This window comes from Equus przewalskii, chromosome 10 (genome assembly GCF_037783145.1).
Source record: "Equus przewalskii isolate Varuska chromosome 10, EquPr2, whole genome shotgun sequence".
NCBI lineage: Eukaryota > Metazoa > Chordata > Mammalia > Perissodactyla > Equidae > Equus > Equus przewalskii.
In genome coordinates, this window is record NC_091840.1 from 36,324,217 (window position 1) to 36,347,541 (window position 23,325).

Below are 23,325 nucleotides of genomic sequence, written 5' to 3' on the forward strand. Positions count from 1 at the left end.
GGGGAGTGTGTAGGTGTATTATGGAGATGATGAAAAACGTGCCAAGTATAGGGAGGTGGTTAAACAAGCCCTTAACTTTCTCTGTCACTGGAAAAGAGCAATGGGACAGGGATAACTTTCAGTAGTAATCTTGGCAGAGTAGGTGATCTATATTCGGAGTATATATTTAATCTCCAAGCTACATTAATTTAAAAAACTGTTGGATCTCAAAGCCTCCGCATCCATACTCCATGATACCTTCCCAACTTGGTCCTCATAAAGATTTCCTCGTGAAAATCAGGGGGAGAGAGAGAGAGAGCGTGACCGCATGCTATAAGGTATAGGTTAAGTTCTTCCTCTGGAAAATGTGATTCAATCTTCACTTTCTCAGCTGCATTCCTTGGGGTTGGGGCTACGATGGGATATAGTCTCTCATTCCCCACAGCATCTCCATAACAAACTTTTCCATGAAGGATGATCTTTGGTTGTTACATTGGTTACTGGAAATGGATTCTTGTCATCACCAGAGGCCTAACAGGGGCCTGACTGGGGACCACCCAGCCCCTTGTCACTTGCTTGCACTGAATCAGAATCAAAAGCCCTCTAGACAACCAGACAACGAGCAGGAGGTACACAGGAGGGTTTAGAAATATTTCTGTTCACAATGATTAACAATCCAACTGGAAACTTGTAATTGCAAAAGCCACCCTAAATAGGTAACTTATAACTTATATATTAGGGCCCATGTGACCTAATAAAGAACATCTTTATCCGAGTATTACAGTTATTTATTGAACTTGAAAACAGCTCAGAACAACTTCTGTTTTCTATTATACTTCATATAAATTTTATCAGGCTAGCACATGAAGATGCTACATCTTGTTTTATAGTGTGTCCCTGGACAAGGTGCCATGGAATAATAAAAGACAATTTACAGCCAATAGCACACATATTCCAAACATACATACCAAAGATGAGTTTTGGCAGCACTTACAGTAACAATCCCAGAAGAATACATTTATATTTATTTCTTGAAATGTCATTGCTTTTGAAAGAAGCTAGCTCCATTTGTGTTTTATATACTTGCAAGCATGTGTATGTGTTTGGAGTAAGAAGCCCAGAACTCATCAGATAGAAAGGAAGAAGTCAGAGTGAGTGTTGCAATAAACAATGGCAGAGCTAACCAAAGCCAAGCTTGACTGATCTTTCTCACAGACAATCCCTATCCTTCCAATCATAAGTGTAAAGCATTATTCTCTTGTTCCCATGGGAGCATCTTAAAGACCTTAACAAAGGTTTGGCTTTCTCAGGCTTAAAATCTGTCGTGTTTTTTACAGACAGGAAAACTGAAGCAGAATAGATAAGAGACAAATTTTCAAAAAAGTTGGTCTGAGTGTGATGTGAGGACTCTGTTTAATAAACCTATACATCCTGGGTAAGAGGTTCTCTCTCTGGTGCATTCCCCTCCTCCACTTCCCCAGTGGGAATTTTACCAGGCACAAAGAATAATTCTCACTGGGACCCAGAAGCCACTGGTGAGGTAGAAAATCTGAGATGAGAGAAAATGGGAGCTAGTCCCTCTGACTTTCAGTCTGGGCTGACTCCAGGGCTGACTTATTAAGAATCACAGCGGAAGATCCTGTCTGTGGGATCTGCCATCTGATGGCTCCTTGTCACTGGCAGCATGAGGCATGCTGACCTGATGTACTGAGAGAACCACAAAGCCTAGAATTATTTTCAAGGCTAGAATCTAAATCTCAACCCAATGTGGCATGTTTGAGAATCTTGAGCAGGTGCCACTTTTCACCAAGATAAGGAAAACTGATTGCCCTCGAGAGGAAGGTGAGCTCCAGATGTGGGTCCCTAGGGCAGCATGTCTCTGCAGTACAGAACGAGATTAAGATCAGCCTTGGCAGGTGCTCGTTATAGTAAGCGCTACAGATTATTTCGTGCAGGGCTTGCTGTTGAGTGAAGCACTTCTTAGAGTGGGTATTAAAATTTAATAGAAACTTCAATTTCCCATTTGAAAAACATAAGTATCCCAGCAACCTATCTCAGCTTATTTTACTCACTCCTCTTTAAGGTAAACTTTTTTTTGGAATTTAAATCTGATGATGAGCTAATAAAGTACATTTGTTACTTAAATAATCTCGATGTCATGAAGAAACTTCTTTCAGGTTACACAGATCTCTCAAGTTACATAGAGAAGTCGATGAGTTTGATTCACCGTCACTTACTCCTGAAAGAAGCTGGTCTTTGGGGGAGACGGGAGTGATTGGTGGGCTATGGCTATTGTAGCTGGGCTTTGCAGCCCCCAAAGAGCTTTTCTTTCAGCATTATAAAAAGGAAATGTTGTCAAAACCAGACTTCAGATTAAACGCATCATTGGAGTAACACACTAAACGACTATTGGGAACCAGTGCTCCAGTTATGCTGCCTTGGGTGTAACTATAATCCAATATTCTTAGAAAGTTTAGACAAAGAGTATTATTGGCAAAAATCTATATAGCCATGGCCCTTTCCTTTCTTGTTTGCAGTTGGGAGGAAAAAGAGCTTCCAAAACAAAAGAGCTCTTACCTGGCTCTGCCAACCACTACGGTCTGTGCCCAGGGTTGCATGATCTCTGAGAAAGATCCATAGTCAAAAAATCCACTCAACCACTGACCTTTCTGGGCTACGGAAGGGAAAGAAAGGAAACAAAGAGCGAATAAGACAATCAATCCATTGAAAATACACTGGAATTGGCAAATTTCAGGTTAGATGTTGGAGATTATTTCGGGGAGTTTGTTGTTTTTATCCATATTATAATAGACGGAAGCATTAGGCACCTGAATGTTTATTTGCCTTCAGACATCATCTCCTATTTCATTTGCTAGTCTGCATAAAAAGAATCATTTATCAGCAAAAGCATCATTTATTGTTAAACGGTGGGGTTCAGCTAGCAGAGAGAGTTTGCATGCTTTTAAATAAATAACTTGGCTTTTTTCAAAACACGGCAAACATTTGTCAAAAGGCAGCCAAGTCATTAAAGATGTTTTCAAAATGTCTACTTCTATTTTAAAACTTAGTTTACAATTTTTTTTGATTCCACTGATTTTCTTTTAGTGGAAAGCTGAAGACAGCCAAATGCTAAGTATTAATGATCAGATGAGGACCCAAATTTGGGGAAAAGGAAAGGGACTCAGCTTCTCTGCTAGAAAAGCAACAAGATACATCCACTTCATTTACAACTGACAAAGTATAATCTTTCTATTAGAAAGGGCCATGCCCATATACTTTTGACAGTGAAATGTAACGCTTAAGATGCAACAGAGGTCATTAACCTCCCTTGCACACAGAATTTCCTTTACTGGCAAGACACGTAACTTTCAACATTTTAGTTTAAGAAAAGAACTTTCGTTCCACAGGTATCCATGTTTGACCAAGGCCCCATAAAAGCTTCTGCAAATAACTGTTTCCTAGCTTGCCCTCTCAGTTCATGGTTTCTCAGTGATTCTTCTAATTTGAACATGGCCCTCCGCCCCCTAAAAACCCAAGTCCAAAACCAATTAAAAGTGGAGATCCAAGCAAGCTAACCTCTGCTGACTTAAACAGGATAGAGAGTGTTTTATCAAGACTAAATTTGTAATTACTGTGTTCTACATTCCTTGCCTCTATGGCCCCAGTGTAAAATGTGATCATCCATTTCAAAATTATCTCTCTATCGTGAGCTGAAAGCCGATCGTTTAGATTCTGGTCTCGTGTTGGGCGTCAGTTTGAAGAATATCACAGCACTATCTTCTCTAATAAATGACTTTAACTTTTCACCTAGAAGATATCTGCTTTTACTTATCACAGGGAATCATCTGCTTTCTTTAACGCTTCCACTAAATTAAAATCTGAAGTCACTCGATTTGGGAGCGAGTATTAGCTGCACATAGACAGCAGGATGAATTACTAGGGAGTCAATGAAAAAATATTATCCAAAAACAGAAAACTTAGTTTATCACAAATTTCATTTTATTCTGTGGATCTCATTAATAATGGCCAGGATAATGTTCACCTGCACACACACACACACACACACACATACATCTGTTCACCCCATGAAAGAGGGCTCAAATTTTGATGAAGCTTCTAAACCAAACTTCTAAGTGCATCAGAATACTGAAATTTTAACTTTATATGCTTGGATCATTTTATGATTCCTACTTCAATGACAATGATTTGGAACTACAGAATTCATTTCAAAGTGAAAATATTTTTTTCTTTAAAAACCCTCCTCCCTTATATGTTGATGAGGGGAGGGGAGTCAGGTGGGCTATCACTACTGTAAGGTGGGCTTTACCACCCCCTTGAAAGAGCAGGTCATGTTCAGTTCAGGTGCAGAGCTTAGAAGCCAGCTAAGATGGCTCCCCATAATACCCAGGAGAATGCTCACTGAGTCTTGTTCTGATTTTTCCCAGAAAAGCCCTGGATTTTAAGGCTGATAGGTATCTTAGATTCATAGTTCTTATCATAATCATGGTATAAAAGTGAGAGGTAAGGAGAAGATTACTATGGAGATTTTTCTAAAGAGTTTTAAGAAAAATGATTTAGTCTTATTAAGATTAACAAGCGAAGACATTGAAGACAACAGGTAAAATTTTAAATTAAAATCAACTTTCCTCTGGTGATTTTTATACACTATTTACAGTTAGGCTTCAGATTAACCCCCAACTCCTAAGTAACAGCTGTGTAACCTTGCACAAAACACAACTTCTCTGAGCTTGCAAAATGTTGATCTCCTTTTATCTCTGAGAAATACTAAGCCCAAATAAGATAATGTACATGGAAGTGCTTTACAGGCCCACTTGGCTTAGAGCGGGTACCCACAAAGGGTTATTAAGTCTTCCTTATGAAGACCTCTTTCTCTTTCAACAAAAATCACAGTGACTCGAACTTTAATAAATTATCTTCTGCATTCCACCCTTCTTTTAGATACAGCCTCTCTTTGAAATAGTTGCAATAAACATGCAAAAAAGAACAAGCACTTTCTCAAACAATCTGAAAAAATAGATTCAATATGTAGCAGCGGGATTTGGGGCTTCACAAAAGAACCTGATACGTAAGGTATGTTAAAAGAGCCAAATGGCCTGACAAACGAGAATGTTCATTTGTCTTACATGGAGTTATCTAATTTTTTTCTTTTTTTTTTTTTCTTCTGTCTTTGTTTTTTAAAGATAGATAAAATCAGCCCCAAGACAGAGGGATATATTAGATAAACATGGAGGGAGGGCTTGTTCTCACTCTATGTGTTTATAAAATTAAAAGTTCTGGGCAATCTCTTCATGAATAAATAATCTTACAAAGTAACCTTACATTAATAACTAAAGCAGGTACCAATACTATTACCAACATCATAAGAAAAGAAGGACACACGCAGGCTGGGTGCTCAGCAATAGCTCGCTGAGAAGAGTGTAGTCACATTCTACACTGAAGGGTCTCAAAGACCTTTTCTAAAACTGATCTGACTAATCTCTGTTGATAGAGACTAGATGATGGAAGATTCTGGTCCTCTAATTCTATGGCTTTATGGCTTATATTTAACTGTTTTAAAGTCCCTGAACCCACTGAGTAATAAGTGCTTTAATAACAGAAGAAACAGAAGAAATGCATAGTGACTGTACTGCTTATGACTCAATGGCTGATTTATAAATCTCACTTCACTTATTTTTCATTTGTTCTTGAAAGATTGTCCACCTTTTTCTTTGGAGAGCTGTTTTTCAGATTTTTCTCATTTCCAGGTACTTTAGTAGCTCTGTTTTCTTTGTCACATGCTATTGTGCAGGAATTGGTTAGTGATTGAAAGGAAGACTGAAAGTTTGAGGGCCAGAGACCCACAGAAACACATACGTACTTGGGTGAGGACGGCCTGCTAGCATCCATCGAGGATCATATGGGGCCTTTGTGGGAACAAACTCGATGATTCTGTCTATAGGATCCTTGGAGTTCAGGAGAGGAACTGAACTGTGCACACTCTAAAAGGAGATTGGGAGGGAAAGAGCACAGCAATCAGTGAACAACAGCCCTATACTCCAACTCAGCAACAAGTGTTACAAAGACAGCAGGGTCCACGTAAGGAATTACACCCATTAGTCCCAATCATCAGCTAGATGCATCCCAATTGCATGCCAAGCCCTGAGGAACATGCATGTCTCAAGTCTCACATAGGAGCCTGGCATAAAGTGGCACGTTCTGACTTGATTTCAGTGTGCCCAGGCTTTCTGGGAAGCTCCCCAGAAAGATGGAAGGCTATTACAAAGGAGAAAACCCACAATGAGGGGAGGCCTTAATATGCTGAGGTCTGAGCCCAGACAGGCCATGAAGGCCTCTGTGGCTGGAAAACATCAGAAAGGGCCTAACCAATGAAATCCAAAAGCATTTTAAAAGGTAAAAGATGGCTTTAAGAAAAAGGGAAATCAGCAGCTTTCAGAGGAATGTTTCGAAAAAAAAATTCCTCCCCATAAAGAGACCTCAAATACAGAGGAAGTGAGTTGTGGGGGAAAGGCGTGGTTCTGTGGGCTCTGTCAGTGCTGGGTAGGAAGGGCTCACCTTAGGCATGTAAGACAGCCAGTGCAGGACAGTGAAAACCCCTTCAAAGTCATCACAAACTTTGCTGTGGGTCACTCCATTGTTGTGCATGATCTGGATGCCTCCGAGCTGGTTATTGGAGGTATATACTTCCCGCCCAAGGACCTAGAGAAACAAGCAAGAAAAAAGACATTTGTCTTGACAGAAATAAAGGTAAAGTCTATTTTCTAATTCTCACTAAGATGGGTTCTTTTCTCCACAAGACAGTGATTCCAGCTTCCGTAGGTTGTTCTGAGGTGCTATCTGGACCTTCATCCTAAAAAGAAAACTTAGAAAACAAAAAAGGCTTTTAACAATTTGCAGTTTAAAAACCAGCAAGCCTCTCTCTTTCTCTACTAGCTGCCATAGATATGCGTGGGCTGCTCTGACTCTGAGCTGAAACCACAGTAGTGAGTGAGGCTGGGACCCTGAGACACAGGCAACCTCATCATCTGCAGGCCTGGCAGAGTTGCTGTGCATATACACAAAAGAGGTAACATGCTTGTCTTTTGATCATCTTTGGTGACAGGTCTCAGTTAAAGAAACCTGTGAAGTTTGGGTTCCTTGTTTTTTTTAAAGGATTACTTTTTCCCTTACATTTGGTTTTCAAAGCTGGTCCCTGCGTACAAACCCTAAGGCTGGCAAAATTCTGAAGCAACTCATGGTACATACACGAACCCTTGAGTCTAAAGTCCTCTTTGTGTGCTGAGCGCAGGGCAGTGATTTATACACAAGCCCACCTCTCCTCCATCCTTCCCTCACAAGGTTCCAGGGAATTCAGGGCCTCAATCCCTGGTGTACTGCTACAAGAGTTTAACCCTTGTGAGGTTGAAGTCATCTGCAATTGGAAACCACAAAGTTTCCTTTAAAGAAGAAAAAAGGAGAAGAAAATATTCTTGGACTTGGAGATTGTAGGGTTTCTTTTTCCTTTGAAGATTGGTTAATAATTTCATTCAGGGAGGGAGGTTTTCTGACCCAGCAGATGGAAGCTGGGCAGCCTGATCACTGACTATTGCAAACTGCTGAGTGTGTAGTAATTGCCAGTCATCTAGGGTAGCCCTGGAGAGCTCTAAACAGTTGTAGAGCGCTTACTGTATTCTACCTTTTCTTTTCCATCCTCCCTCCTCCTTTAGAAAATAACTACAACACAAAGTTTCTTCCTTACTAACTTTTATTCACTTCCAGCCTCTGGGGAGAACCTAATAAATGAAAGACCAGCAAATTCTACCTGTATCATTCCCATTTTGCCCCTTCTTGTTAGGAGCTTTGAGAGGTTCCCCTGCCTGCTGGGTCAGCCCCTGCATCAAGACCTTCCAAAGGCTGCAGAAGTTAGTGACCAAAGTAATCACCTCAGTGTGACCTAGCTGGACTTGGTTCCATTTAACTTCAGCTAGCAAGGGCGGAAGAGACTCTTCTGAAAGGAATATGGAAAGCAAAATTGCTCTCGGATTACTGCTTTCCTTGATAAGGAAGTGCAGAGAACAGGTCTTTACAGGCAGCCCCGAGCTGAGCAACATGCCGGCAGATCCTTTGAAGGAGCCCCAGGAACAGGGGAGACCCTATCTGACCACTGGGCTCCCATCCTCCTCTCAGTCTGTCTTTAATCTCAGCCCAGGCACTGCGGCTCTTTTCTCATTCTCCTGCTGTCTCTTTCCATTTGCCCTCTCTCTGACTGATACACTGATCTCTCGGTCACTCGGCTTTCTGCTCCACTGAGTCCATATTACTAATAACACCTCCGCCACGGCCAGTTTACCTCATGAAGGCAGGAGCACATCATTACAAAATAAACTCATAACTTTGACATTCTAGCAAATACACGCCGTTTGTTATTTTTATGGCTTTAGTCTTTCTAACAGGCAGAGGGCATTACATACCTGTTTCATTTATATCTTTAAATGTGTGCACACATGCACACTCACACATGCATCAGCAAACAAAACAGAACAAAAAACCAAACCAAAACAAATATCCAAAGCAGTCAATTGATGGGGGACCGTGGCGGAGACAGAAACCCTGTCACTCAGGGAGGCCACGCTCTGATCTGGCTCTGGTTTTATGGATGTCATAAACCCGATGGCCCACATCTGGTCCTTCTGGGACAGACTGCCTCTGTGCCAGAAGCCATTCAGTGTGATCAGCAATATTTTTAATTATTAAAATAAAATTGGAAAGGGGGAAAAGAAATAAAAAGGAGACATTGCACTGACCCTGAATATCTGATATTCATAATCTATGCCAGGAGCCAAGAACTCCTTCCTGCCTAGGAGAGAGAGCTGGGGCCATTTTCTACTCAGAAACACTATTTTCTTTCCTATGAAACATTGTCTCTAGTACTTGATAATGTCCAATCACTTAGAATCTCACACCTCTCCAAAACCAGAAATAGACCAGTGAAGGACTAATCTTGGAAAAAAAGACCAAAGCCAACCAAGCGCTGCTCAGCTGTTCAAATACACCTTCCTCAGATGTCTTTGCCCCCTCATTTTAAAGAGGAAGACAGCATCCAGGCCCGGCTACTCCCAGAGGCTCTGTACTTGCCCATTCCACCCCATAATCTTACAAACTAATGGGAGACAAACCTGGAAGCAGTAAGAGTGTAATACCTTAGCACGTCTTCCCTTTACAAGCAGAAACTCAGGTTCTGATGCTTTGGCATTCTTCTGAAAAGGCAGCTGTATTTCTACATTTCTTCTCTTCTGAGTTCAGAAAGAAATCTAACCAGGGCTTACCACAACCAAGAACAATATTTCTGGGCTAAACAAATGTTTGTCACGTGAGAAGATTCATTTAATTTGGAAATTAAAGAGAAAAATTAAGGGCCGGCCCTGTGGCGCAGAGGTTAAGTGCGCACGTTCCGCTTTGGTGGCCTGGGGCTTGCAGGTTCGGATCCCGGGTGCGGACATGGCACCGCTTGGCAAGCCATGCTGTGGTAGGTGTCCCATATATAAAGTAGAGGAAGATGAGCACGGATGTTAGCTCAGGGCCAGACTTCCTGAGAAAAAAAGAGGAGGACTGGCAGCAGTTAGCTCAGAGCTAATCTTCCTCTAAACAAACAAACAAATAAATAAATAAATAAAATAAAGAGAAAAATTATAGGAGAGACTGAGTATCTAAATGGCTCTCTCTGACCAGCCTTATATTAGGAGGTGGGGGATGGGGGGGAAGGACACACAGATATGAAACCTGCTTCACTAACCACAAACAAATGCTAACAATCATAGCTACTTAACAATTGGTGAAGAGAAAGCAGTACCCTCTAGTTCATCTTCAATGACCGTATGTCTGGAGCATGAACCAGTAGAATGAGGGCGCACACAATAGCTCCTGATTTATAGGGGTCCTTGCTGACTCAAGTGGTTTTAATGATTTTAGAATACTTCACAATAAAAGCTCCAACCAAAGAAGGAGAATCTGAGCTAGGACAAAATCCATTCTGCCTAACTCTAAAATGATCATGCTGGAACAGTTATGCAAACCCTGATCAGCATCTAGGAAGGCAACGAAAAGAGCCCACATAATTAGCCCACTGTTTTATTCTTCAATATGTTGCCCTACCAACCTCCTACAGAAAAATTTGGGGTAAAGAACCCTCATCAGCATAATGTTTTCATGAAATAGGTGAGCTTCATTCATCAGTTTTTTCAACTTTGACATATGCATTTCTACAGAAGTCAAGTTGCCTGCCATGTTCCATTTCCCAAAATATTCCTCTCACATTTTCTATGGCATGATACAAACCTAATTTATCTGCCCAACAAGCATCAATAACGATTTAAACACAGGAGCCATTTAAACAGAGGTGACTCTCCTGAGGCCCCACTTTGTTGCCCCCCCCAGGTCTAATTGGAGAAGCAGTACATGAAATATTAGGCACAGGCATCATCTGAGGGTCCCCTGCTGAAGAGTGCCCACACCAACAGAACTGAATAAGGGCTGAGTCTGAGAGGGAACAGGATCTTCATCCACTCTCAATATAAACTTAAGCCTCATTCAGCACTTCATTCATTGCAGCTGGCAGACCTGAGAATTAGGGGCACCACATAAAAGCCAGTGATTAGCAGAGACAGAATTGTTAAAGGTTCCACCAAAGATGCTACATAGCCTTTAGAAATTGTGAGATACATAAGAAGTACAAATGAATGCAGTCATACATACATGCTAAGGCCTCTGCTGCTGTTGCTGCTTATCTAGAGAAACTGCAGACAGCTCAGGTTTACCATAGCTGACGGGCAATGAAAACAGTCTAATATACCGCCTGCTCTCTCCCTTAAATCCCCTTTTGGAGATCAAGATAAACACATTCTTCCTTTCCCCAGTGCTCCAGACGTTTGACTGAAGTGGCAGAGCATTGTGAGGTTTTGCGCAAATGAAATCACGGTGTAATACTGAATGAGTGTAGTATTTACTTGTCAGGATATTTGTCAGCACAGGCATTGAGATTTCCAAGTTTCACAGATGCAACTTAGTTCAATTTTTTAAAAAATTGCTTTTGTCCTAATATACATATTATGTTGGGGACCCTTACAGATTTACAGGCAAATATCTGCAATCACGTGTTGAGGATGTGAAAAATAACGATGCATATCAATGGAATAAAAAATGAAATCTAATGCTGTTTCCCCCCCTTAATTCAATCCTTCTTCCTTTAAACAATCCTTGGTGGGTCAGGGCAATGTTCTATTTTTAAAGAAGCAGGGAGTACAAAATTCCTCCTGCATCTAAGAATTAGGCTACACAAGCTGAGTCCTTGCTGCACTCCTCCTTCTCATTAGGATATTTCCATTCTCAAGAGGATATGAGGAGGAGTTTTGTAAATTTACTGAGCAATCGCCCTCACTGTACTTCATCAATTATTCTAGAAGTTAAAGTCACTCTAAGATCTGTCAGATTATTGATAAAGGTTTGGCTAAGGCAGAAAGAGAGATAAATATGAGAAAGAGTAAGTGGGAGCAGAGAAAAAGAGGTAAAATAGGGACAAAAGAAAGGAGAAAGGATGAGAGAGTGGAAAAGGGAGGGGGAGAAGAAAGAGGAAGGAGAAGGAAAAAATGCAATAGCTCATCTACTCAGTGCTGCTCACACCACCTCCCTGACCTGGGAGGACTACATTTTTAAAAGCTGACAAGTAATTCAATCTCCAATTAACAATTTTAAGTGGTGCAGCACATATTACTGTGTAAATGTTTCTCCAGGAATATATCCAAGGGTGAATGGAATCCAATGTCTAGGGAGACAGGATCAGTGCCTATGTGACCACGAATATTTGGGGGTTCCAATATACAGTCTTTTAATACAGACTCAGGGTTACAACTTCCTCTTCCCCCTTTATTTCCACTATTGTCACTGGTAACTGGAGTGCTGGTTGGCAGCTGGTAGACTAGGGTAGGGGTAGAGAAGGGGCACAGTGACACACTGCTGGCACAGGATGGAAAAGCCTCTGACTTGAGTCACAGTTGGATTCAAGACCATTCACTGCAAGACCAAAAATCTTTCTATAAGCAGCAAAATTATGAAGTGATCAGGTTTGCTGATGGATAAACTGGAGTAAAGGGACTGTGCCACTATGGTAGGAAAGATATTTAGCCAAAAAGAGCCTGAGATATAGGCCAGAAACAACACTGGATGACCTTTGTTTACTGAGATATAGAGAAGAGAGGCATGAGTTAGATGGGTGGCATGGGTGGTTTCCAGTTTTTGGCAATTATGGAAAAAGCTGCTATAGACATTCGTGTACAGGAGTTTGTGTGGATAGATATTTTCATTTCTCTTGGGTAAATACCTAGGGGTAGGATTGCTAAGTTGCATCGTAAAATGAATAACTAACTTTATTTAAAAAAAAAAAGCACACTTTTCCAAAGTGGCTGTACCATTTCCATCAATATGGATGAGAGTTCCAGTTGTTCTGCAACCTCATCAATACTCAGTATTATCAGTTAAAAAAACTTTTTCTATTTTAGTGGTATCTAACTGTGGTTTTAATTTGCATTTCTTTAATGACTAATGAAAAGCATCTTTTCATGTGCTTAATTACCATCCTTATATTTTCTTCAGTGAAATGTCTGTTTAAATTTTTTATCGGTTTTTTAAATTCCTGGGTTGTTTTCTTATTATTGAATCATGAGAATTCTTTATATATTCTGAATACCAACTGTTTATCAAATGTCTTCTAAAGATGGAAAATTTTAAAAAATCTGTTTTCCAGTCACCTCTCAGTGGTTTTTCTGAATATACGAGATGTGAAAAGCAGATGTCTATGTCACTGACTGCCTGTGCCCACCAGTGGCTAGGCACAGCCTTTGGTGAACGCTGGGTCCTGGCTTCTTGCAGAGTAGCACCAAACGATCATCTCTGCAGCCTTTTTGTTTGCGTTTTCTCGTTGACATTTGGTGGGGAGCAATTTTATTTTTTTCCCTTAGAAAAGCCTGTTCTTGTCTTTTAGCCGAAATTTTAAGCTCCATGAAAGCAGGAATCATCTTTGTATACTCACAGCATAAGAACAAAACTTTACACATAACAGGCATGCAATAAATAAATGCATGTGAATTGCCATAATTCTTAGTGCTCTATAAAAACGCAGCTTCGATTTATATCTTCAGCAAGTTGGACTACTATAAGCAAAAGAAATCTTTCGTATTAGTGTTATAATGTGTAGCAGTTTTCTTAAGCAAAATGAGTGTTTCAATTTTCCTACCCTGTTAGTTTTCTCTAGTGCAGACACTGGGATTTTCTTTCAAAATTCGTTACCTGGACTAGAATTAAGCTAGTAACTCCACATAATATGAAGTCATGTTACATTAGGGTTGCTCTACTGAGCTGCATAAACCTGCTTTATCTGTTGGAAAAGGCATACTTTATCAATGGGTTAGACAGAAATGAAGATATGTTACTTAAAACTTGATTATATGTTTCAATGGTCTTGACTTCTTGTATTTGCATCTTATGCTGTCGGTTAAATTTGGGTGGGGTTTCTTCCTTAATAACACTGATTTCTCAATTTCTCTTATGTGCGTATTATTTTACAGGGCTTAAATTTCAGACACTGAGACATTATTAAAATTAGGAACCAGTCAAGAATCAACCAGAGAAACCTGAAGCCTGGGCATGGTAATCTGTAGGTCAATAAACAGCTCTTAAAGCTTCTCCTTTCATAATTCAACACTCCTGACTGTGTACATTAGCTGATTAGACTGTGTGAAGACAGCCACTCTGAATGAGAGGAGGCAGAGCTAGATTTGAATCCATGCACAGGGGACATTTCCTAGAATGATGAACAGCCAGGAGTTAGCTTTCTAAACAGACTCATTTCCTGCGTCTTTATCATATTCACACAGCAGTCTGTTCTGAGCCAGGGCTGAGGTCTGTCTGCCTCCTAGAAAAGAGTGGAGTCCTTGCATTTCTAATCTACCAACGTGTGCAGTTCTTGCACTTTTAATTTATGAGTGTTTGGGGGGGACCTCTCTGACTTGGGAACATATTGGCTCGGTCTAATGCTTGGAGATTATTAAACTCGGAGCTATGCTCCACTATCAAGTCTACAGATCTTTTATTTAGAAGATATGGTGCTCTAAATGCACAAAGAGCTCCCTGTCACCTTCACATTAAAGCCCCTAGTGCCTGGTAAATGGAATTATATAGCTGTCATCTCCTTTCCCCAAAGTTTTAAGAGTACAATGGGCTCATTTTTTCACACTCCATCCCAGCTTCAGAACTAAGAGACCTACTTTGTATTGATTTAAGGTCTCAGAAATAAATAAACCTGCTTCACCGCTGTGATTCACAACAAATTCATGATACACTATTGCATGATATATTTCAAGCTCTTGCTCTGGCTCTCTTTTTCCTCTGGTGAGTGATGGGGGAGGTGGGAGGTAGTGGGGAGTTGCAAAGCTGACAGCCTGATGGTTATTGGAGATGGCTGCTGACTGCAAATCCAAGAACAGACACTGTTGGAGGAATATGGGTGTTTTTTTTGTTTTACTGGGGGGCAGGGATGAGAAGCTAATTTACTTGGGCTTCAGGTTGGGTTTGGGGGAGAAGAAAGGCTAAGGGGAAGTGAGGGGTAAATGGAATAGTAAAGCTTCAAGTGAACACTAATTTGGAAAGACAGAGCTATGAACATTTGTAGAAAGAGAGAAAGGTGAAGAGAATCCAGCACAAGAAGGTGTAACATACGAGTGACTGGAAAACGAAGAAGCTGAACTGCTCTGCCTAAGGGACCATGTTCACAGTCCTATGAGGGTGCTTAGCTTGAGTTCAGGGACCACGTTTTTTGTTGTTGTTGTTTTAAACTTTTTTTCCTGCTTTTTCTCCCCCAACCGCCCCCAGTACATAGTCGTATATTTTAGTTGTGGGTCCTTCTAGTTGTGGCACGTAGGACGCCACCTCAGCATGGCCTGATGAGTAGTGCCATGTCCGCACCCAGGATCCGAACCAGCGAAATCCTGGGCTGCCGAAGAGGAGCACGGGAACTTAACCCCTGGGGCTGGCCCCAGGGACCACATTTTATTAGAAGTAGAAAGTGCAGAGGCCCTACATGCCATAGAATGTGTGGAGTAGAGGCATTTCCTCATCCCAATACTCAGGAAGTATACAATCCTGGAGGCTGAAATGGACGCTCTGGAGACAGGGTAGAGATGTAATGGAGGTCCCCATGCATGAAGTGAGCCACTTCACACTGCTCACTGAGATGAGAAGATGACAATTCTAGCATTTTAGATTTGGTTTGCGTGCCCTCAGAGCTTTATGTACTCAGTCTACATTACCTTTACTGATTGCTGAAATAATTACCACAAAACCTTGGATCCAAAGAGTTTTAACTAGTCTCTATATATACAGCCCCAAAAAGACCTATCCTCCAAGCATGTATCAGGATCCTGACTTTCAACAAGGCAAGTGATGGGAAAGCAGGGGATACTCAGGCTCTAAAGCCTTGCATGACACTGTGCAGATGACCCTTAAGGTTCCACAGAGTACTTCACAGGGGTCCTAAGTTTTAGCTGTCTCTCTCGTAATCACTACTTATTTCATATTTTTAGTTGGCAAGAATGTTATTTATGAATCCAGTTTCTTTTCTGTCTTTGAATAGCATTTTTATCTTCATTATGTTTGTTCTTGAGACAAGGCCAGACTCTGAAAGCAAAAGTACATGGGAAAGTTTCTGGTCCCATTCAATTCTACATAGGTTAGACCATAAAACTGGGCGTCACTTTGTTAATTTTGGACACTACTTTTTAAGACACATTAGTCTGCCTTACAGAGAAACAGACTTTGGCCAAATACAAGGAAGAACTTTATACAGATGAAAGAGATTGGCTCAAAAAGTACTCAGCTCTCCTTCATTTGAGTTTTTCAAGCATAATGAACAAACATTTGGCAATGCTGTCACAGAGGAAATTCAAGCAATAGTTGGGTGGTTGGACTTTTGAGGACCCTTCCACTCCCGACAATTACAATTCTATGGCCACTTCTCGTGCTCATCAACAATGACACCACCACCACTACCACATTGCATTTATTTTTTCTGTAATATGGATAAGAAACGACATAAAATTTTTTTAAGTCATTATGCCTTATAATTCCCATTCCTAATCTCAGTAATATGTAATAATTTTACATATCACTAATATGCAATCTCACTAATATATAATACTCTCATATGTAGTAACTTTTTAAGATCCCCTCCCCCTCAATCTATCCTCTCCCTGCCTCAGCTTAACATGGTTCCCTGGCTACAAATCAATATACATCTTGATAGTATAACACAACACTAGAAATTAAAGAGAATTTAAGATTCAGAGATCCTCTGGTCTTCACCTTAAGGTAGGAAATGTATTTACAAAAAGGAAATTGAGGCCCAAATAGATTAAAGCCTAAAGTTGCTTTACCTGGTAAATGGTAGGCAGGAGAATAATCAAAAAAGTTTTTTGTTTGCTTCTTTTTTTTTCAATTTAAAGGTTTTGTAACTTCAAAAAGTTTGAGCACATTTAAAACAGGTTGTTAAACACGATAATTCCTAGGACCCAAGCAGGGTCTCCGAGCTTTCACTTCATCTAGAAGTTCTTGACTGAAACTTGCTATGGGTTCTCCTAAGTCATTAGTCTCTAAGCCATCATACCCATACTGGGCTCTCTTAGAAAGTCAGAGGCAACTTCTGTAATGGAGCTCTGAATAACAATCCCACCCTGCAAGATCTTCAAACCAGACAGCTCAGGATCAGGCTGCTGGCAGCTTACCATGACTCACTAATTGAGTCAAACATATCCGGTACAGTTTCTACCAAACTTGAGGAACATCAAACGAAAAAGAAACATAACAATGCAAAAAATGGTGCCAGGTTTGCCCATATTTTGTGTGTGGTGTGTGTGTGTGTAGAAGGGCTTGAAAACTAGGGAGATGTGCCCATTAAAATCTTTACTGAGAACTCATTCATAATGCTAAAGTGAGGCTTACTCAGAAAGCAAGCTCAAATGCCCTCTTTAGAATGGAGAGTGATCCCATCTGGAGCTACGGGAGTACAGGGACTGTCTATTGTGAAAATAGGTAGTTAGGGACTTTTAAAAATGCAAATTGCTGGACTGATCCTCAGAGTGATTATGGGCTATTGTATCAACAAGTCCTTAGGGACTCTTAAAGACAGATGACTGACACATATACTGCCCTATCAAGGACTGAACATGGTACCTCTCACATTAATGGCTTTCCAAAGTGCAGTGATTGTCTTTAGATAACATCTACTGGGAAAGTCAATACATGAATGTACTGCCACGGTGAGGACTGACATCTAACATTTTCTTAAAGGAATTTTTGCCTTCAAAAGATCAGAAAGTATAGAGAATGCTGTGTTTCTATTTCCCTTCCAGAGCCTGGATATGAGTTGCAATGAGAAAGGACCCTAAATGCATCTTACGGAAGAGGACAACAGTCCCAGTGATTTACCTATATTAACTCATTTAGTCCTCACAAGACCCTGGTAGATAGGTACTATTATTATTTCCGTTTTACAGTTAATGAAACTGACCTAGAAAGGTTAAATAAATTGCCCAAGATCACACAACTAGTAAGTTGTAGAGCCAGGAATTAAACCTGGGCAGTTGGCTCTAGAGTCCACGCTCTGAACGATTCCACTTCTAAGTTATGTGAAAGTTACAAGGCTGCCTCACAGCAAGAGCTAAGTAATCTCTCCTTCCCTTCTTGAGCCTCCATGACTCTCACGTTGTGTGTCAGAGTCATGGGTGAGTATGGAGAACATATAGTGCAGGTCCCTGGTGCCACAGGCTCATGGGAGGAAATCTGATACTGTACCCAATAGCATCAGCAACAACTTCACATTCCATATTAAAAATACATACAAATAAAAATACGTATTTGGAAACTGAGATCCAGACAGAGACTTACACCAAGTCTCAAAAGCAAGATTAGCAGAATTAGCCCCTTACACGCCCCACATTTAACCCTAGCCACACCCATCATATAACTTCTTTTTTCTTGGCAGATTCAGTGGAAATAGGGGCCTGATCTTGCTAAGGTGGATGAGATTATGGGATTTCTTTTTTCCTAAAACAGAAGCAGAAGTTTTAAAATGTATATTACAAGGAAGTCACATATCACCTCCCGAGTGAGTCTGTAACCCTTTTATCAATCCACCAACACATGCCTCTCCTCCACAGACAGTTACTGTCCAGAGGACAAGCCATAAACTGCAAATTCTGATTTCTCTGTGTGCAAAGAGGGCTCTCACCAAGTTTGGGGCAATGGACCCAAGAACCATGCGGGTCTAGCCTACACATCAGTGTTCTTCTACAATACTAGGTCCTCCTTCCAGCCTAGCTACCACCTGACATTCTGTTAAACATATTAAATGGAAACAGAGAGGAGGAATGATGGGGGAGGAGAAGTAAATCTGAAACTTACTGCGAAGTCCAGTGGCACCTTGACTTAAGAGTTTATGACTCTACAAATTATCTTAGCCCCTTAAGGGTTTATCGTACCAGACCCCCAAGCACACAGATTACTGCCTTTGCCAGGCCAGCAAGACTCCCTTTAAGCAGGGTAGTTTGTCACATCCATCAGGTCTGCCCTTTCCACTTAGTAAGGCATTTTGAGGACTCTGCCACCCATAGCCTACAGATCAAGGAGCCAGGAACCTATGATCTACTACCTTGAGAGACAGGAAATAGCAGGCCTTAGAAGCTTCTTTTATTTATGTCATCATTCTCATGGCATTTGGACTAAAAGGAAAATGACCAGGCTACCTTCTCTTCTCAGGTCTTGTGGACACAAAGCACAGGGGATTGAGCCCATCTTAAATAAAACCTGAGGACATGGAAGTTCATGTTTTGAGAGTGATCTAGTTTCTGTTAGTGGAACTAATAAGTCACCTTACCTCTTACTATTTTAGTCTTCCCACCTGTAAAGTGGCCCTGACACTACTAGCCTAGCCCAGAAAGTAGCAAGCAGCCAGACAGATGTTCCTGATTTTAAGTTTCAAATACAATCATCCAGACTGCCTCTAATCACCAGCCCATTGCCTTTAGTTCAAATGTCAGGTCTGCTTCTGCAATACTCAAGAAAAGCCAGATACTGTATCTCTTCTCAACTTGGTAATACTTAAACCACTGAAAATAAAAAATAGGAAACCACTGGAATATTTATGTGCAGGTTACTACCATTGGCTATAGAAAGAAATTCTTAAAAGGAAGAGTCTTTGGAAGCAAAAGGTAGGAAGGTCTAAACTAATTAAAAACAGTTCAGCTAATGACAGGCAACATCACGTGTGCGCTGAGATGGAGTGTAGCCATAAAAGCTTGATGCATACATGCAATGTATTAAGTTGGGAACGTGTCTCTCTCCAGCTTCATATCTATTAAAGGAACAATTTACATGTTGCTGCATTACAGGAGTAGGATATGTGGAGTGTCAACCCTTTTCTTCAAATCGAACCATGTTAAGTCAAATCAGAGATGGGGTTTGGGGGAGTGGGGCGGGAAGGAGAAAAGCAGGTAGAAAGAAGTTTTTTAAAAATCTCTGCCTCAGCAAAACTTTTCATTAAAATTTTAGACAAATGATCCCTGTGTCCTTCTCCCTTGCTGCCTGGGGCTCCATGCTATTTCTATGCAAATAACAACCTCGTGGTTTATATCTTATTATTTCCACCGGAGCTGCAGCGACATGACCTGAGACGTGTAAGGGGGCGGGGGGTGGGGGGAGTTGGAGAGGAGAGAGAAAGAGAGAGAGAAAGAGAGATGGAGAGGGAGAAGGGGAGAGAGAGATGGAGTGGGTGTTCACTCAAGTGTGAAAAAATATTGTCAGGAGTGAGCGTCAAGAACAAAAAAAAATTGCAGGGATAACGTGTTTATTTCAGCCCCCCATCTCCACCCCCCACCCACCCCCCTTGCAAACCGGCACCTTTTAAAATTCATTGGGCATCAGGCGATCATGCACAATCCATCTGCTTTCACTTTATCATTTGCATTTCATGCCTCCTGGCTTTTGATGTGCTGATACTTTGATGCAGTCAGGAGACGCGCATTATCATTATTTCAATTTTCAAAGGGGTCAACGGGATCGGCACTTGCACACACAGATTTTTTTTTCCCTACAACCTCTGCACACCCGTTCCTTTCTTATTCTTCACCCCAATGTTTAACATAAAGAATGAAGACTCAAAAAGGTGGGGGTCAAACGTTTACAGTCTAAAAGCTTGCATATACTGCCTACGTTTCCACTTTATGCAGGTACACACATACTAGAAGCAAAATGGTCAAGGCTTAAGGAGGCTCTACAGTGTTTCAGACACACACAAAGACTTTCTCACACATGGACACTCAGGGAGGCACAAAGACAGAGAAAGAGAAGGATCTAGAGGGCACAGACACAAAGAGACAGAGAGACCAGCACTCACACAGGAAGAGACGTGCACTCACAGTGACCTGCACACACTCACAGTATGCAAGACAGAGATCCCATAGAGAAAAAGGCAAACAGAGATGTAGAAAGACACCAGGACACACAAAGACAGAACATGCACAAGGAGCGAGTCGGAGGAAGCAATCTGAGCATGTAGCTCCCTGTATAATTTCCTTTTTCATACCTGATAGGCAAAGGGGCATACAGGATTCTTAATGAATTTGCATGAAATTGGGTATCTTCCAGCAATATTATACTTAAGAGGCACTGACATGAAGATAGTGAAACAGGCAGAGCAGGATTAGGTAACCTCTATAACTGATCACTCCCTTCAGCTACAAATGATCATGTCTTTCTGAAGATGAGCATTGTTTCGCAAGTTACAGCTGCAGCTTTACTTGCCTTTTCCCTGCAACTAGACTTCTCTCCCTCTTTTTTTTCCCCAAAGATTTTATTTTTCCTTTTTCTCCCCAAAGCCCCCCGGTACATAGATGTATATTTTTAGTTGTGGGTCCTTCTAGTTGTGGCATGTGGGATGCTGCCTCAGTATGGTTTGATGAGCAGTGCCATGTCTGTGCCCAGGATCCGAACTGGCAGAACCCTAGGTCGCCGAAGCCGAGCGCGCAAACTTAACCACTCGGCCAGGGGGCCGGCCCCCTAGACTTCTCGTTTAACAAGCAGCCCTGTAGGCTAGGAAGAAGGTGAACATAATGAATTTGATCAGAACAATTCAACCAGATTTTAAGGAAAAAAATCTCCAATGCTTTCTTTATGGCAATAAATAAAATTCAACTACTAAGGTTTTAGGTAAAAAACAAAAAAACCAGCAGCAGCAGCAACAACAAAACCTTTGTTTTTTGTAATATTCTTTGCATACAACATAGTATCAGGGAGAAAATAAGAAACTCACTGTAACAAGATACATTTCAGAAATTAGCTCTTTGTCCAGGTACGGGAACATTATGGAAATACAGGTGTCTTCTTTAAATTGTATCCTCACAGACAGTGGTACCTACAATTATCTTCAACATTCATCAATATCTCACCCTAAGAAGATATCCAAAAGAGCAACTTAAAAAAAATTTAAGACTCCCCTCACATGAGGGAAACAATAGAAAGAATAAACAAATGGGACTTCATCAGGCTAAAGAGCTTCTTCAAGGCAAGGGAAAATAGGATTGAAACAAAAAAACAGCCCACTAAGTGGGAAAAAATATTCACAAGTTATTTATCCGACAAAGGGTTAATCTCCATAATATACAAAGAACTCACACAACTCAACAATAAAAAATCAAATAACCCAATTACAAAATGGGCAGGGGACATGAACAGACATTTCTCAAAAGAAGATATACGGATGGCCAATAGACACATGAAAAGGTGCTCATCATCACTAATCATCAGGGAAATGCAAATCAAAACTACACTAAGATATCACCTTACACCTGTTACAATGGCAAAAATATCCAAAACCAAGAGTGACAAATGTTGGAGAGGCTGTGGAGAAAAGGGAACCCTCATACACTGTTGGTGGGAATGCAAACTGGTGCAGCCACTATGGAAAACAGTATGGAGATTCCTCAAAAAGTTAAGAATAGAAATACCTTATGACCCAGCCATCGCACTACTGGGTATATATCCTAAGAACCTGAAATCAGCAATTTCAGAAGCTCCATGCACCCCTATCTTCATTGCAGCATTATTCACAATAGCCAAGTCATGGAACCAACCTAAGTGCCCAGCAACTGATGATTGGATAAAGAAGTTGTGGTATATATATACAATGGAAAACTACTCAGCCATAAAGAAGGACAAAGTTGTCCCATTCACAACAACATGGATAAACCTTGAGAGTATTATGTTGAGTGAAATAAGCCAGACAGAGAAAGACGAACTCTGTATGACTCCACTCATAGGTGGTAGTTAACATACGGACAAAGAGAACTGATCGGTGGTTGCCAGGGGAAAGGGGGGTGGGGGGAGGGCACTAGGGGTGAAGTGGTGTACCTACAACATGACTAATAATAATGTACAACTGTAATTTTACAAGGATGTTAACTTTTATAACCTTAATAAAAAAAAAAAATTTAAGACTCTCTGTAGGTTCTCCCATTGCAATAATCTGTGGTAGTTCACAATCTTTATTTCTAGGCTACCCTCCAAAAAGGGAGCAGGATACCCAAGTTTGCCATTGTTACCACTGCTTCTTCGCCTTTCCCTGGAGAGAAAAGCAAGTCCAGAGAAGGACACAGAGTTCATATGAATGCAGAGAGCAAGCTAATCCCATCAAACAATTCTCCTCATTTCTGACATCCCCAAAAGCTACCTGGACCAACAGAAGTATCAACTTTTTCTAAATGGGAATGATAGAATAGGACACTAAATTCCTATCCTTCCAATTGAAAGTTAAGGCTTGATGAAGAGGTTGTGCAAGTCTAGTAAACACAATATCCAATACAATTTGGCATGTGTATAACTCTACAAGCTCAATCAGCAAACCATTTAAGAGAGGAAAAGGGAACTGGAATTGTAATGAGGGCCAACACTTTGTGCCAAGTACTAAGTACTTTTACTTATGTGTTCTCAGTTGGTCTCCACACTATCATTTAAAGGTGTAAAGAAAACTGAGGAGCTGAGAGGTTATAAGAGTTGCACAAGGTCAGCTAGCCAGCCCCAGACTATTACATATTCTTGGCTCTGGAGAGAAAATAACTTCCCTATGCCTGCAAAGAAGTCAGAACTACATTGCTCTTTGTATATTCAGGTATTCTTAGATAGTTTTCATTCTTATAAGCAGTGACCTCACCATCCATTTTCTTTTTCCTTTGGAAAAGTCCCTATAAGCTTAGA

At 40.9% G+C, this 23,325-nt stretch overlaps 1 protein-coding gene across 17 annotated transcripts in view; it reads right to left on the bottom strand.

Annotated features, from left to right (window-relative positions):
* ACACA (acetyl-CoA carboxylase alpha) overlaps nt 1–23,325 on the bottom strand; it is a 280,736-nt gene that overhangs the window by 36,980 nt on the left and 220,431 nt on the right. For all 17 annotated transcript variants that reach the window (XM_070562412.1, XM_070562410.1, XM_070562418.1 and 14 more), the window contains 3 exons: nt 6,553–6,696; nt 5,858–5,978; nt 2,557–2,653 (listed from right to left, as the gene is read on the bottom strand). In XM_070562412.1, the coding sequence (XP_070418513.1) occupies nt 2,557–2,653; nt 5,858–5,978; nt 6,553–6,696 (362 nt within the window). The remainder of the gene's footprint in view (nt 1–2,556; nt 2,654–5,857; nt 5,979–6,552; nt 6,697–23,325) is intronic.